Here is a 17,237-nt window from a genome sequence, read left to right as displayed (position 1 = left end):
CAATAGTATTTCTTTTTGAAAAATGGTTTTCTTCTACATTAATACATTTTTTTTTCTTGAACGAAAATATTTTAGATCAAGAGTATCTATTTTAAATTAGCAACAATTTTTCAGTAAAGATTTTTTTTAGAAATAAAATGTATAATCACATGTGAGATGAATAGTTAAATGATTGTTTAGTTATATACATAGAAAAATATATTTTTATAGTATTGACCAGAAAAAAAATTGTAGAATATTTTCAAAGTATAAAAATGTTTATAATAGGAAAATTATAACATAAATATAAGCATTGTCATGATATCATGTTTTTTTAAGAAGTAATTATATATGTTTTGTAAAATATCTGGATATTTAATTTTAGTAAAACTATAGTAAATTATTATTTATTGTGTCTCCGAACAAAAAAATATTCTGGATCTGCCACTGTCTACTTACGAGGTTGAAATCTATCGCTGCGACGTTCACAAACTACGACAGTGTTCAGTGCAGAAACATAGTTTTACTTAGTACAAAATAGGAGCATCCACTAGAACCTTCCTAGAATTTACTCATATGATTAGATAACAGCATTTAAAGTGTGCAACTAAAACAATACCAAAATAAATAAATAACATAAAGATTATTTTCTTAATATTTATTTTCATTTCACTTGATTTCATGGTTACGCTGCTATTTGTAAACAGAGAAATTAATGCAGAGAAATGATTTTTGTTAAAAAGAATGTCAACGGTACAGAAACAGAAGCGTTGACAAAATACACTATTATCAATTTTTAACAAGGAATCCAAGCAAAATCTACTTTTGTTACTGGTTTAAGGAAAATAAATAAATACATAGAAGAAAAAAAGAAAAAATCGTGTGCTCTTTTATCACAATGACTGATAAACATTTGTCATTGTTATACGAGAGTATTGTGGATATAAGTTTATATGTCCATTAAGATGAGCTAGAGCACTTCTAAAACAACAACAAAGATAAACTAAAATCATATTTTTTGATAAACGAAAGATTGAAAATTTAGATAAATCATATAAGAGAAATTATATAAACGATCTCATATATATAGAACATTATTTATTTATTTTTCTTATTATTTCAGAAATATCATATAAAAGTTCGTCGAATTAAACTGGTAAAGAACTACGAGTTATTCAAATAGATCATGACACCAATTGTGATAGGCACATTTTTTTTGAGTTACGATATTTGTTATTATATAAAGAAATGTGTTTTTAGTATATTTTTAACGTTTTTAATTTGAGGTGCTCAATAAAAAATAAATTTTATTAAAATAAACTCAATCTCATATAAATTAGAAAGTAAATTTTAAATTTAATTTAAATTTTATCAAATTAATTTATTAATTTATACCCATTTATATTGTAATTTTATTTTATTTTCATATTTCTAAAATAATATAATAAGCATTTAACTTGTCAGAGATCTTGAGCCATTTTATAGTTGGGAAAATGGCAGAGATGTTGAAATTGGTAGATTCCATTAAGGGGATATGGGTTGAGTGTGGACTTAAGGAAGGTACAGAGGTGTTTAAAATCAAATAAAACTAATCCTCATTCTTTTTTTATGCTCTATTTTTTTCTTTTTTTTTCTTTAATCTATTATAAACTTTATTTTATAACAAATGATAAGTTAAATATTTCAGTTTAATTATTTTAGTTAACACACTAGGTCTAGTGAGAGTTGTTTTTTTTTTGGTTTACGTTGTAAACACTTTTTGAGATTTAGAATTCAGGACTTAAAGATATACTAATTTCTTAACTTATGTTTTTTAAAGTAATATTAAACTTTTTGTTTCGTATTTGTTGTTAGATTATAAAAATATAAATGTATTAGTTTATTTCAATATATTTATTAAATTTTCAGTAACATGTTATCCAAAATCAAACTTTACAAATTGGTTTAATTCAGTTTGATATTTTTTTTTCTTTTAAACTAAACTGAATAAAATCATATTGCAATTTTATTTTATTTATGTTTGGAATTATAAAATCAAATGGTCATACAACTCATAAACGTATCTAATAAAAAAATTTAAAAACTGAATACAACAACTTTTTTTAAAAAAAAAAAAAATATTCCAAATAGTAAAATTTATGAAAGATTTAAAATTAAATTAGTTTTTTCTTTATATGTGAAGACTCAATTAAAGACTTGTTACTTAATAAAACACAATTTTTTATAAAAGAATTAATTAAAAGTATTTAAATTTACGAAAAAGTTATAATTCAAATCAATTAAATTAATATTTTAAAATATAATATCTAATTAGTCCTAATCATTAATATAAAACAAAATATATATTAAGAATAACTAATTTCACTTATTTAGATAACAAGAGAATGTACTCATTTAAAATTAAAAAAAAAAAAAATTGGCTATATTTCCTCCCATTTGAAATATTAATAAAGAAAGAAACATATTTCCACATAAAATGTAAACGCACGGGATACGATACAGTGTGATGACGTAAGATCTGTGAAGAGTTTTCCTAATATAATAAATAATATATATATATTTTGTGGTTGAATCCATGATTAATTGCTAATGTGAATAACGCGGCCTCAGAGACACACATTGTTTGACGGTCTCGGTCGCTGTTTCTGGGAAGCAGCACACTATAGGAGACAGAAACATTCTCATCTCCATCGCTTCCTCTCCTCTCCATATATATATATATAGATAGATGTGCGTATGTTGTATCCCACCCTGCACCCATCTAGCACAGAAAAACACTAGGTGAAAACACACCGTAAAAAAAGGGAAAGAAAGAAAAGGATCAAAACCTCCTTACAACCTCAAACTTTCCAACCATGGACAATATGGGTGGGGAGTACAACCATTTCTGGGACACCTTCTTCCAAAACCAAGAGCTTGATAGGTAATCACAACTCACAAGATTTTCCTTGTTCTCCATAAAGCAATTAATCAACCGTTCATCATGTTGGTATCTATAAACATAAGGTAATTGAATAACTAATTAAAAGAATTTGGTGATTGGACATGCAGCTGGGCAATGGATGAGGCAGCGATGTCCGGGTACTATGATTCAAGCTCACCAGACGGTGGTGCTTCATCGATGGCATCAAAGAACATTGTTTCGGAGAGGAATAGGAGGAAGAAGCTGAACGAAAGGCTCTTTGCGCTTAGAGCAGTGGTCCCCAACATCAGTAAGGTATATATATATGCTGATAGTGTTGACAAACCCCACCTATATAACTTATTGTTGTTCATTTCGCTTTCAGAAAAAGTAATAAGCATCTAGCAGCTAGCTATAGTATAGGAGATAGGTAGCAGACACGTATTAATTTAGTTGTTGATGGCGAATTTTTACAGATGGACAAGGCTTCTATCATTAAGGATGCTATTGAATACATCCAGCACTTGCATGAGCAAGAGAAGAGAATCGAAGCAGAGATTTTGGATCTGGAATCTGGGAAGCTCAAGAACCCAACTTATGAATTTGAGCACGACCTGCCTATTCTCCTCAGGTCTAAGAAGAAGAGAACGGAACAGCTATTTGATTCTGCCACTTCAAGAAATTCCCCAATTGAAGTAATTGAGGTATAGCTCATCACTCTTTTCTGCATTTCATACTCACTCATGTGTTATAAACTCATTGAGATGGTGAATGGCAGCTGAGGGTTGCATACATGGGAGACAAGACGTTTGTGGTGAGCTTGACATGTAGTAAAAGGATAGACACAATGGTAAAACTGTGTGAGGTGTTCGAATCTTTAAAGCTCAAGATCATTGCAGCCAATATCACTTCTTTTTCAGGAACACTTTTGAAGACAGTCTTCATTGAGGTTAGTTTCCCATTTTTCCCTTTTGCTAAATTTCAATATCAGTTATCTCATAGTTTTCCGAATACATTTATCCAGAAAATTTTATTTAAATAAATCCTAAACGATAAGCTTATAGATTCTAAACCAATTCCAACCTAAAAGCTTAAGCCAAATACCTTAAGATTTAGTCTGTTATAATCTTTCTGCTTATACATATTATTGGTTTGACTTATTTTAACCAATATAATCGTGTTTATCGTCTGAATTAATGTACTGATCATTGGAAAATGAACCACTTTAGAGTATTTTAGGGACAATGATTGAAACTGTAATGCAAAAGCAAGGAAGGAACCATGAATAAGTATATATCTTCTGTCACCTATTCATACTATCTGTTGTGCCAACTTTAATGGGAGAAGGTTTTTGATGTTTGGGAAAAATGTGTTTAACGCGATGTTCTCCCAATTTGAGGTGTCTGGGATAAAAGAAAATAAAATATCTTTTTTAATTCTCAACTTGTAAAAAAAAAGACAAATAATAGGAAAAATTATATTAATATTCACGTAGTAATACCACCATTATATGATTGTCTTCTCAAGCTCAAGGATAAGCTGGATATTTTATCATCTTATTGTTATTGAGAAAAGGAAGTAATGCAAGAAATTTACTCTTTTTAATATTTAAGTTATGAATTTAAAAGTTCCAGTCTAATCTTTCAGAGGTAAGCGTATTTTTTCTTCAATCTTTCCAAAAAATAATTTTCAAATTAACCTCTTGAAACTTTAAATTATCACAATGTTAACATTTTGAAGTCTTTTTTTTTCTAAGTCACTCCTTTAAATATTAAATTATTAATTAAGTTATAATCAATTAAAATTTTGAAATGTCACCTTATTTATTTTTGTGGAGAGCTGTAGTGATAACATAAACAAAATTGATGGATTAAATTAATCAGTCTAGTGTTTTTAATAAAAAATAAATAAAGTCTTTGAAGAAATAACTAATATGGTCTTTAAAACTCTTCGAAGACTACCTGGATAGTTTACAACTTAAAAAAAAAAAAAAAAAAAAAAAAACTGAGAATTTTTGTTCATTAGAAAAACTGTTGGAGGAGGAACTTTTCTTCCTTACATAAATTCAGTGTCTACTAATTTATATGTTCAATTAATTCTCATTTAACAACACTTCTAATACTGTCTTTGTCATTTTTGTCTCTTCCTTATCTTTTTTTTTTGTCTATATTGATATTAGGATAAAATATAAGGAGTTGTATGTAATTTGGGTTATTTAATAATTTCAAAATATCACACTGCAATACATTGATTTAAAAAAACAGCACAAAATTAGCGTTTTATTAAAATTAAGTTAAGGGTTAAATATGCTTTTAGTCTCTATATTTTGGGGCGATTTTTGTTTTAGTCCATTTTCAAACTAAGGTACAATTTAGTCCTTCAACCTTAGAAAACTCTGCTTTTAGTCATTTTTACTAAATTTCATTATAGCATTTGGATTGTTTACATTGTTTGACACATTTTTTCTTCAATGTTAACTGAGAAACACGCATTTGAAACAATAAAGTTAAAAAAAGCTAATAAAAAAGACTAAAACCAGAGTTTTCTAAAATTAAATGACTAAATTGTACCTTATTTTAAAAATGGACTAAAACCAAAATTACCCCAAAATATAAAAACTTAAAACATATTTAACCCTTAAGTCAAAACAGAAATGACAACTACCAGTCAAAACAGAAGTGACAATTCGCAACTAATAAGTTGATTAGCTGCGCAGGATTTTATCTCCGAACGGAGATAAGTGGCGGATTTCTTTAGGGTGTGTTCTTTTGGAGGAGATGATTTGTGCGAGAGTGAGTGGATGGATTTGAGAGGATTTGCGAAGATTTGAAGGTAAATTTTTTTGCTGTTTTTTTGAGTAGATTTGAGGGTAATTGAGAGTGGATTTGGAAATAAAGTTTATAAGAATTAGTGTAAGATTTGATTGATGTGATAGATAAAAAAAATTGTTTAATTGGTAAAAATTAAAGATTACCAAAATGTCCCTAGTTATTAAAGTAATATAAAATAATAATTATTAAAATTATATTTAATTGTAGAAATATTTATAAAAAGTAAAATTTAAAATTAATTATTAAAGTAAATTTTAAAAATNTAAAAAGATTATAAATTAGTAAAATAAAAATTATTATTATTATTGTTACTATTATTATTATAAAAATAAAAATATGAAAAATATAAAATACAGTAAGAGCAAAAATGAAAATTTGCTCTAAATCATCGCAAATCATCGCATATATGCGATGATTGAAAAAGAGAGCATATCTCAAATTCTCTCTTTTCTTTCCTCGCTAATCTCTGCAATGGAACACACATAATCCCTCATTTCCATCTATGTCAACAGTAAATTCATCTCCATTCCTCTCAAGCGAACAGGCGCTTAAAGAGATAAGTATATATGGTTATATATTTTATATTTTTAAATTGCAAAATGTTAACCTTTAAAATATTTATACATACAATGAAGAAGAAAAAATATTGAAAATAAATTATTAATACATTAAAAATAGTTACACAAATTACTACTACCTCAGTATACACTTACACTTCTTGTCTTTGTTGTAATTTATGTTATTTCTCTAATATTATTATTCTTCAAACCATAAAATACACACACACCTATATATATATATATATATATATATATATATATATATGTATATATATATTCTAACTTAGATAAATATGTAAAATTAAAATTAATATAAACTTTAATTCATTAAAATAACATAATATATTAAAAAGTGTCCACTAACAAATTAATAATGTTTTTGTTTCTGTATTTCTATATACTTACTTGCAGTTGGTGATAGGAAAACTAAGTTTGGCTCTTTGGATTTGGTAGATTATCTGGGGATAACATTATAGCGTTTTCCTTTGTTGGAGAAGATGTTTTTTCTTAACAGTGTGTAATATATACATATTTTTTGTTTCTCATCCATTACTTTTGGTGAAATTAAAAAGACAAAAGAAAAAAAAAAAAAGCCACTGTACTGTGCATGCTTTTGAAAATCAATTCATCCTTTCCGTTTTTTCCTGTTGTAGGGTTCTGTCTTGAGGCAGTGATGCCTGACCTAGTTTTAACTTTCACTTTTACGTAATGAAATCTGAATCCTGCAATAGCCAGTATATATATATATATATATATATATATATATATATATATATATATATATATATATATAATTTATTTTAGGGTTAAATATGTTTTTAGTTCCTGTACTTTGAGGCGATTTTGGTTTTAGTCCATTTTCAAACCATGGTACAATTTAGTCCTTCAACTTTAGAAAACTCTGGTTTTAGTCCTTTCTACCAAATTTTTTTAATTTTATTTGTTGTTTCAAACGCGTTTCTCAGTTAACATTTAAGTAAAAATGTGTCAAACAGGGTAAACAATCCAAATGCTATAATAAAACGTGCTTGAAACAACAAATAAAGTTAAAAAAATTTGGTAAAAAAGACTAAAACCAGAGTTTTCTAAACTTGAAGGGCTAAATTGTATCATAGTTTGAAAATGGACTAAAACCAAAATCGCCTCAAAGTATAGGGACTAAAAACATATTTAACCCTTTATTTTATTAGAATACTTGACCCAATCGAATAAAATTTAAATCGTATACCTTTCAGCAAAATTCTTATAATTCAGAATAGTAATCACACTTGATCTAGATACAAAAACTGATGTAGGAGAGGTAAGAAGTATAAAAAGAATCAAAGTGGCCCCATTACTCTGAAAATTTGGAACAACAACGAATTCCAGAATGATTCGTGGGATTGATTATAATGAAACATTGCTGTCTGTTTTGTTACATTGTATCTGGACTGGAGGTCATTCTTTGCATGTTTCACCAAATGCAAATAATCTATTTCTCCTTCTACCTAAGAGAAAGAGAACATATTCAGGAAGTTCCTCACCTCCCCACCAGCCAGATACAGTTTCTCGGAAATTTCTAGGTAGGAAAAACAGGAAACATAACTGTTTTGTTTCCTGTTTTTGTAATAGTAGGAGTTGAAGAAGACAAATTCCACTTTAGAATATAATATTTAGTTGGTAGATGCAGTGCCCGTAATAAGAAAAAGGACAATAATATTATTTTGACAACACTTTTTTTAAAAAAGTGTTGTCAAAAAAGTTTTTGCTAAGAAAAAAGACCAAGAATTGAAAACGTGCTTTGCATTCTGAATAGAAAATGAGAGCGTCTTCCTCGTAGTACAATTATCAGCGCGTTTATTTCAAATAACACTGTTGATTTCATTTTAGGAAACATTATAGGTGTTGTGGCTGACACAAAATTAATGTTTCTACACTCGCATTAGCCATTAGGGTCTCCAATCTTTATCATTTCTCGTCAATTTTCAGACGCTAAAACATTTTATGATCTTCTTTTCTTCCCATTTTTTCAACAAAAAATGATTGCGATGACATATAGAGCGGTAGGGATTCACACTGATTATCATTCCGTTTATGAAATTTCCGCGCCGGAAATGGATCCAATTTTATAAAAAAAAAAAATACAATTTTTGTGAGTGTTCTTATTTAAACATTAAAAGATAAAAGTCCAACATAGAAATCCAAATGTAATTATGAGATTGTTTGTTTCTCTTTATCACTTCTCGAATTTTATGTTGATACTTAATTAAGCTTAATGCATAATTGATTTATTTGTATATTTTCATTATTATTCCTATCTTTAAAATATGCACCACCCCGTATAAGCAAATACTAATGAAAATTAAGTTAATTAAGAAATAATAAAAGTTAAGTTAGTGCATTTTTTCACTGTTTATATTTTCTGTGTAGATAAAAAGAATATCTGTAACTTAACTTATGCATTGATAGAACTTAAGGTAATGTTGACTCAAGTTATTTTAACTTTGATTTTAATTGAATTTGAAAATACTTTAAAAGTTAAAGATCATAAGAAAAGAAGAAGATGACTTCAAAAGTAGTTAATGTAAATGATGAAATGGAGATTTAAATCCAAGAAAAAATATATTAAATTTACGAATAGTTTTATTTTAAACTTTAACCCAAGAGTAAGAAGAAGTAGTAGATTATGAGTTAAAGTAGGTTTTTAATTAAATAAATTGTACTAGCGACAGAAAGAGGTTGGTGATCATTGCGACAGTGGTCACGTCAACTTAACTTTCCACGAAAGCAAGAGAAAATTGGTTTTGAACTAAGGCATTGGAAATCAATAATGTGTACTTAATTCAATAATTGAAGTCCTAATCAACCGATTAGGAAGCGAATTGGTCGAATCCAATGCAAAAAAGCCTATCATTAATTGAAAAATGACAACGTTCTTAGACCTTTATCTTTACCATATTGATTATTAAAGGTTATCAAGTAGATGAATGAAAAGATTGATGTATGATGTGTACAGATTTGATACTTATAATTCCGTTTTGTGTTGTTTTTTTAATTGTTTTATATGTTTTGCAGGCTGATGAACAAGAGAAAGATGTTCTGCAGATAAAAATTCAGACAGCAATTTCAGCTCTGAATGGTCCTCAAAGCCCAATGAGTATCTGATTCTAATAAAGAAACGACTTCGATCAAAGCTTAAAATGTTCTGTCGGGTGTCTTTTTTTAGTTATCACTGTTCTTCTTTTACATTTTCTGTATGCCGCTGTAAGGCTTTACGTACATTGCCTTCAATGGAATCCCATTTTCATATTTTCCACTAAAATTACCTTTCAACGCAAATAAATATTTAAAATAAATTATATAAATTTATCTCGTTTATTTCATAATATAAATATTTCACTTGCCTATTTTAATTTAAATATAATGAGATTAATTTTCAAAAACAACATTGACTAATTTATTGTTTTCAACGGATTTTTTAAACATGTGAATTAATTGAAAGGGTATTATAAATAGGTACAAAAAGAATAAATAATTTATTTTACTGAATTTATACACTGACTACTAATAATGATAATTATTTTATTAATAACCCAATGTTTAGATTAAGTTAATTGATAAGTCTCAATACATTTATTGAATGGAGGATGACAAAGTCTCGCATTTAACATGTTTTGGCGTGGCATTCCCTCTCCTTAACTTAATTAATAAATAAAAGTTACATAATTATGACATTGCTAATGATTAGTTTGACTATTGTTTTTCTTAAGAAATTTATGAAATATATAGGAAATATATGATTTTGTTTATCTAAACAATTTGCAAAATATTATTATAAAAGAAATTAATAGATTTTTAAGACTTATTAAAGAGTTAAAATAAGTAAAACGAACACACTAACAAATTAGATTAAATTTTACTAAACAATCTTCTAATGTGATACTTAATCAGACAATTTGAATTTTAATATTAATATTAATCATAAAATTTATCACAAATCCTACTTTCTTGGACGAAAAAAAAAATCAGAAATTGTTTTATTAAGTTTCAATCTTTTAACTAAAAAAAATAACATGATTTATGTTATTGAAAGATGACAACTAAAGCATAAACAACTTTTCTGTTTTACCTCATCAAGATCAATATAATGAAAGTATTTTTCAATCACAATCAGAGTTCAATAAAAAAACTGTGTGTAATATCCTTAGACAAATAAAAAATATAGAAAGAAAGAAACAACAACGAAGAAAAGGAGAATATAAGAATGAACAAATTTTGGCTAAAGAGTCTGATTTTTTTTTTTTTTTAAATGTTTAGTTGTCCTCCTCTTTTGTTAGAAGTTTAACTTTCCTGAAATTAAGTTTGAGTCCATATGCATTACTATTATTATAAATTAAGATGTAGTTTAAATTCATTTTATTTAAATTGTTTATAATTCAATTGATTTTTGTTTAATACTAAGGTTAATTTAATTTTATCTGTTTTATTTAGTCTGGAAATTTGTTTTTTGAATGATCACTCATGTTTTGATTTTACATATTTATATATTTAAACTTGTTAGTGTTAAAGGGGTGTTGGAGAAAAAAATTAAAAAAATATATATATTTATTAGTTAAAAATTGAATTTTTAAAAAAGTTAAAGGTGCAAAACTGTTTAAAAAATATTTGATCAGATTCTTTTTAATATTTTAAAAATTAAATACTTTTTAATTAGAGACGAAATTGACATTTTTTTTTTTAATTTGAAGTTTCAGATGAAATGATTGAAAATACAGGAAATAACTATAAAAGATTAATAAAACTGTTATTGGAGTGATCTCCCTCCACCATTCCATCTTTTCTCTACAGTTTTTTTAATTTTTTTTAAATTATAAATTTACTCTTTTTAATTTTTATTTTTTATCTTTACTTTTATCAATTGGTAAAAAATAAAAAGTAAAATTGGTAAAATAGTAGATTTAAAATTTAAAAAGTGTGGAAGAAGATAGACTGTGAAGGGAGCATCACGATCTGAGCTCAGCCCATCCTATTGTTGTTTTAAAGAATTACTTTCGGCGCCACCATCAATTTCTTCCTACACCCTATCATGCTTTTTTAATTCCCTTATCATCTTATTGCAATTTCAGCCATTCCAAAATTTGTATTCCGGAATAAACCATTTCTCATTGACAGAAGCTAAAAGCACAACTCACACCATTAAAAAAAGAAGCACAACAGCTGCAGAGTGAAGAAGGTGGACGAAAAAAATAGGATTATATTAAATAAACAAGGTTAACATTGGAATTTCACATCAATGATGAGTGCATGAAGAAATTCGAGTGATGCGGGAAGCAATTCCCGTTGTTTAATCCTTTTATGTTTCATTCTGTGGCCCAAACACCATTTTTCTCATGCTCTTGTACAAATTAAAGAAATTATTGATATTTGATTTACTCTACTTAAAAGAAAATATTTTTCATTAATTTAGCAAAAGAACTTTAAAACCAATTACTTTAAACACAAATTTAATATATTTAACCATTGTATTAGTACAAATTACTTGTTGCTGAAAATAAGACAAATTACTTATTTGATTTTTACGGTAATTTTTATGATTTTATTCGGTATGGGTGAATAATGAAAATTTATATTCTGGAAATAAAATGTAAAAAATTGAAGCAAAGCTGAAGAGATTTATGTAATATTGAGGTTTGAGGGAAATAGGTAATAAGGTGGTGTCGTTGTTGTACTCTGAATTAGCAATTGTAGGTTGTCGTTGTTGTAATGGATTCCCTACTAGCAAACTACGCCTCTTCAGATGAAGAGGAAGAACAGCAACAGCCAACCTCAACCAAAACGACGACGTCGTTTTCCTCTCTTCCTCAACCTAAATCCTCGCTCTTTCAATCTCTTCCGCAACCAAAATCGTCGTCTTCTCTCTTTCAATCTCTTTCTCCGCCCAAAAAACCTTCCCTCGCCACTTCTAGCGAAACCGCCAACCCTAAACCTAAACCCCAAATCCCAGAACCACAACCCAAACGCGTCGTGCAATTCAGGCCCCCAATCATCCCTCTCCCAAACCCTACCCAACTACTCGATGACGACGACGACGACGAAGAAGAAGAACGGGAGAGAAGAAATAAAAGGTCACTGTCCTCCACGCAAACCTCCTCGGTGAAATCCTTCCTTGCCAGTATTCCGGCGCCAAGGAACGCTGCCACTCTCGGTGTTCAAGCGAGTTCCGGTTCTGGTCGGAGATCCATCATCGAAACCGAATCACCGGCACTGGAAACGGCGTCGAATTCTGGCGGTACGAGCAGTCTCGGCGTGGATCAGAGTGCAGGGGATTACGAAAATTATGAGAATTACCAATATGCCACTGACCAGTATGCTGGTTATTACAGCAATTATGGATCGGGTCCCGACCCTGAGGCTGGGGCTGCCGCTTATGGAACTGAACAGTTTGGGAATTATGGTGAGGCCTACGGGGATTATGGACAATATGGGAACAATTGGGGTGAAGTTTCAGCCGCACCGGTGCCGGAGGCTTCTGGGATTGGTGACAGTGTGGTGAAGATTCCTGGGAAGAGAGGGAGGCACGAGGTTCCCACGGAAATTATAGAGGTGAAGCAAGATGAGTTGATTAAGAATCGGCCGAGAGAGGATCAGGTGAAGCTAACTGGGATCGCTTTCGGACCAACTTATCAGGTATTCTCATTTCTGAATTTGTGTTTTTACTTGTTGAACAGTTGTCTTATTTGGCTGTAAGACTGGGTATTAATTTTTTTGGCTAGTTGTTTAGTGCCCTTTTATTATAGTGCATGGGTGACTGCTGGCTGGGGGTTGAAAGTTGTTGCAAGAAAATATGTTTGGAGTTGTTTGTGAGATAATTTAGCCTGCTTGACTTGATAATATATCTAGATAGTAGGAGATTCGATATCCTGCTGGATCACGTGTAGTGTAAAGTTCTGATACCTATATGGGTTCTTGGGCAGTGATCGGGGTAGTAGAAGGCTTTAAAATCAGTGTCTCACATTTTTGTCAGCAGCAGAGCAAATTCATGACTAATATGGTTCAAAATAAAAAGCAAAGAATAGTAGACCTCAAAAACTTTGGTATGTGAAACAATAGTTTTATTGCATTTGGCTGGAAGAAACAGAATATACTCAGACATCTAAGAAGTTGTTTATAATATCCCAAGAGAGATATTATTCTAAAGCATTGGGAAGGTGGATATATTTGATTGTCAATCTCTGTCGAGGAAGTCTTTTTAAAGTCCCCAGTTAAATTGAGAGATGAGTGTACTCTTGGATTTTATGTTGAAAATTAGTGAAAAGGTTATTGGGTACAGTTCTTAGAATATGGTTGTTGACCTATTCCGATAGCTTAGGGGACATGGACTATCAGTTCTTTATTAAATGCATGCAAGAGGCCCTCTCTGTACCTAGTAACACATCCTATGATTAACGACCTGTTAATTCCTCTCTCTAGTTCCCGAACAAATATTGGGTAGAAGGGGGTTTTCATAGATTAACTTATTAACCTTGGAGATTAATTATTGAGATAGATTGATGACCAATTAATCCCTTCTAGTGCAGGTCCTCAGTGAATATAGGTTATTGAAAGAGTTTTATAGATAGCCATGACTGTGTTTTTATCGAACCCTCATGGTCATTATTCTCCCAAGAACTTTATGGGAACAGATATAACGTGCATAAATAACTTTGTTATATTCATTAAATTGTGAACACTATTTTTAAATGTCCGTGCTCAAGTTTTATTGTCAATTTGGACAACAATAAATGCAGAGACTAGCAAGTGCATACATTAATGATGATATCTCATCAGTCATGAATATGGCTGAATCTTTAATATTAATTCACATTACAAGAATATTCACTCACCTTGAGAATACTGCATGTGTGAATGCTGTCATATGCAGTTCCCAATTGACAATAGTGTGCGGTTCTTTTTTTGGAGATCACTGCTCATTGCAGTTGCTTACCCGAGGGTCTATATGTTTTTATATTGTCAATCATCTTTTGTGTTAGGTGGTTTTAAAGTTGATCATTCAACCTATTAACAATAACTTGGAGGAAGTAGGGTGACTTAAATAAGATTTATTCCTTCTACATAATTAGAACGGTGTTTTCAAGACCCTTGATCGAGTGAGAATGTATAATGCTTGTCCTTGTTGAAGTGAGTCAACAAGACATCATCCTCATTTGTTTTAGTTAGTATGTTCGTATATCAAGAAACTAAAACTTGAACTATACATGGGTAATATGTTTGGTGGCTTGTATTCCTATAAAGTAAAGAGATTAGTTAGATGGTAATTCTGATCATTGTTACATAATGTCAAATCATTAAAATTCCCGGTACTTAAATAGTGATGTATTGTTAGATGCCACTTTCTATTTGTGAAGTTAAAACGGGACTTTAATATTATTGCCATCTAATGTCAAATAACTTTATAGCACCAATATAAGGCAATAAAGTGGTGTTTTTAGACCCCTCAGCCATCAGCAATTTGTAAAGAGAGGCCAACTATAGTGGCCACACAGTATTTGGTGGACTTTTGACTGCCAAACATAATTTTCTATCCCTATTAATGACAGTGCACATCTTACTAGGAACGTGGTCATACACGTAGACTGGGTTGGCATTGTAATTTAAATGTATAAGATGAATTTAGTTTGTAGTTCAATTATAATTAAGACTACTAATGAGGGTGTGTAGGTGTGTACAAACTCTACATAAGCTTGACCTAGATCATATAATGATATATATTAGCTGCTTTTCTCGCATGTCACTGAGCCATATTTTGCTTATATGTGTATGAAATATATCTCATCTTCCTTTTATGAAAACAAAGGGAAGCTGGAGAAAAGCTGACCATGAATTTCTCTCTGCATTCCATATAAAAGGGTTATGTAAATATTGAACTGTATGATTTTTTTTTTAAATTTCTAATAAAAAAATTAAAAGGAATTATGTCTTTTTCTTTATGTCCTTATACAACAAATGATATCTTTCACATAGGAGGTGTGCTTTTGTGTCTTTGTCTTATATTTAGTTAAAGGAATTATGGGGGATCTTGCATTGCTTCTATTCTGAATTATTGGAGCTTCGACTTCTGCTGTAACTAACTAAACTAGAAATTATCCTGTAAAATTAAAATATTGATTACATTTTAAGTTGAGCAACACTTCATTTAGATCCTATGTTACTATAACCATTCATCACATTATAGTTGTAACTCTTTGCATGTTGATGTACTGCTTAGCAACTTGTGTTTTTTTACCTCTCTTATTATTGATAAACAATGAAAAAAACTACACATTTTCTGTGTTATTTTCTGTGTTTTTTTACCTCTCTTATTATATTTTAAATGTTAAGAAGGGCTCTTCTTGTTATCGTTTATTTTTTCTTAATGTAAGATTTGTGACAGAAAGCCAAGAGTTATTTTTTTTTTTTTCATTTGCACCATTTTTACTACTGTTAGGACCATAGAAATGCTGAGCTGCCAGTAATGATAACAAATAAAAAGATTAATGCTTATTGTTACACAGATAGAATTTAGGATTTTACCCATGTGTCAGTACAGATTCAAATAGTTCAAGAAATAGGAAATCTTGGTCACTGGACTGGTAGTTTACATTGTACAACTCGTATAATTTTCCTTCAACTCACTAAAGGGGATGTTTCCATTTTGAGCTTACCAAATTTATTCTTGTAGCCTGCTTCGACAAAGGGGAAGCCTTCAAAGCTACACAAGAGGAAGCATCAAATTGGTTCATTGTACTTCGATATGAAACAAAATGAAATGAAACTAGCTGAGCGGCGTGCAAAAGGCATGCTTACCAAAGCTGAAACGCAAGCAAAATATGGCTGGTGATTTGGGACGATGATACTGAAAACACTTCACTTAATGGCAGTGGAAATTTTCATGTTCCATTGCCGTACATCTGTACATTTGCTCCGTTTTTCAATGCAAATTGTGTATTTCTATCCTTATAGACAGATTTTATACGGCACACTTTCTTGTGACAAAATTCACATTTCTTTCTTTAACTTCCTGTAGAGACCAATTTTAAAAATGTTATCTGTTATTTGTTCTTTTATCCTTGGTTAGCATAAAACAAATCATATGCGTTTAATTAGTTCCAAGTTGAGTGTAAGATCAAATGTCCTAATAAGAGCAACATAAGTACTATTTGATCTGTTTTTTCTTTTCAAGTTCTCTATAGAATGATTTTTTTTTTCTAATTAATTTTCATGGAATATATTTTGAATCTTGTACTCACTAAAAAAGATTTTCGCTTAACAACATTTTAGTTGTTTTTGTTTCTTTCTTTATACAAATGTTCATCTAAACAAAATGCTATCTTAAAACTAAAAGTTGTCTTTGTTATGATGGGGTTTCTAGAGAAATGTACGTCCCGATGTGATTGATAACATTTTCAATTATCTTAAGAATTTTGTTTTAGGTTTGTAATAGTCTTTTACAAGAATGTAATTTTGGTTGTTCAAGACTTTTGAAAAAATTGTTATAATCTTTGAAAATATATATAGATTTATTAATGTCGATAAATTTTATCGTCAACATTTACTCGATTTTTATTCTTACAATAATATTCCAGTTATAATGTTTCTAAAATACCACCAAAGTATTACCATGCAATTATCATTGAGCATTCTAGATTTGAAGGTGATTCTAACCACTTTGCAAAAAGATATATTTCATTTTGGGATAAGGAGGGAAAACCACATTTGTAATCTGTTTTAGAAAGAGATAATAAATCTTAATTGGGATAAAAGAAAAGTTTGCACGCAATATTGAAGAACAATAAAATAGAAAAAGTGCATGATGATGATTTGTGAAACTAAGATAATTTATTTTAGAGATACTAGTAATGTACATTTAATTTTTATTTACTGAAATTCTATGCCAATCCGATGAAATTATCCGACTCCACTCTATTAGTGAGACAACATACTATTTTA

General features: G+C 29.5%; 2 protein-coding genes across 2 annotated transcripts; both read left to right on the top strand.

The window, feature by feature from the left end:
• The first annotated feature begins 2,472 nt into the window (after positions 1 to 2,472).
• LOC106767417 (transcription factor bHLH35) lies at positions 2,473 to 9,579 on the top strand. Its single transcript, XM_014652302.2, has 5 exons — positions 2,473 to 2,902; positions 3,031 to 3,196; positions 3,358 to 3,585; positions 3,660 to 3,830; positions 9,327 to 9,579. Exons 1-5 carry the CDS (start codon positions 2,835 to 2,837, stop codon positions 9,414 to 9,416), a joined length of 723 nt encoding a protein of 240 aa, XP_014507788.1. The 5' UTR covers positions 2,473 to 2,834; the 3' UTR covers positions 9,417 to 9,579.
• A 2,346-nt stretch (positions 9,580 to 11,925) lies between these two features.
• On the top strand, positions 11,926 to 16,354 carry LOC106769471 (flocculation protein FLO11). The gene is made up of 2 exons (XM_014655099.2): positions 11,926 to 12,938; positions 15,970 to 16,354. Exons 1-2 carry the CDS (start codon positions 12,015 to 12,017, stop codon positions 16,126 to 16,128), a joined length of 1,083 nt encoding a protein of 360 aa, XP_014510585.1. The 5' UTR covers positions 11,926 to 12,014; the 3' UTR covers positions 16,129 to 16,354.
• Positions 16,355 to 17,237: the final 883 nt, after the last annotated feature.

Source organism: Vigna radiata, chromosome 7 (genome assembly GCF_000741045.1).
Source record: "Vigna radiata var. radiata cultivar VC1973A chromosome 7, Vradiata_ver6, whole genome shotgun sequence".
Classification (NCBI taxonomy): Eukaryota; Viridiplantae; Streptophyta; class Magnoliopsida; order Fabales; family Fabaceae; genus Vigna; species Vigna radiata.
Note: the sequence above shows the minus strand (reverse complement) of the source record. Positions and strands in the feature narration are given on the sequence as shown.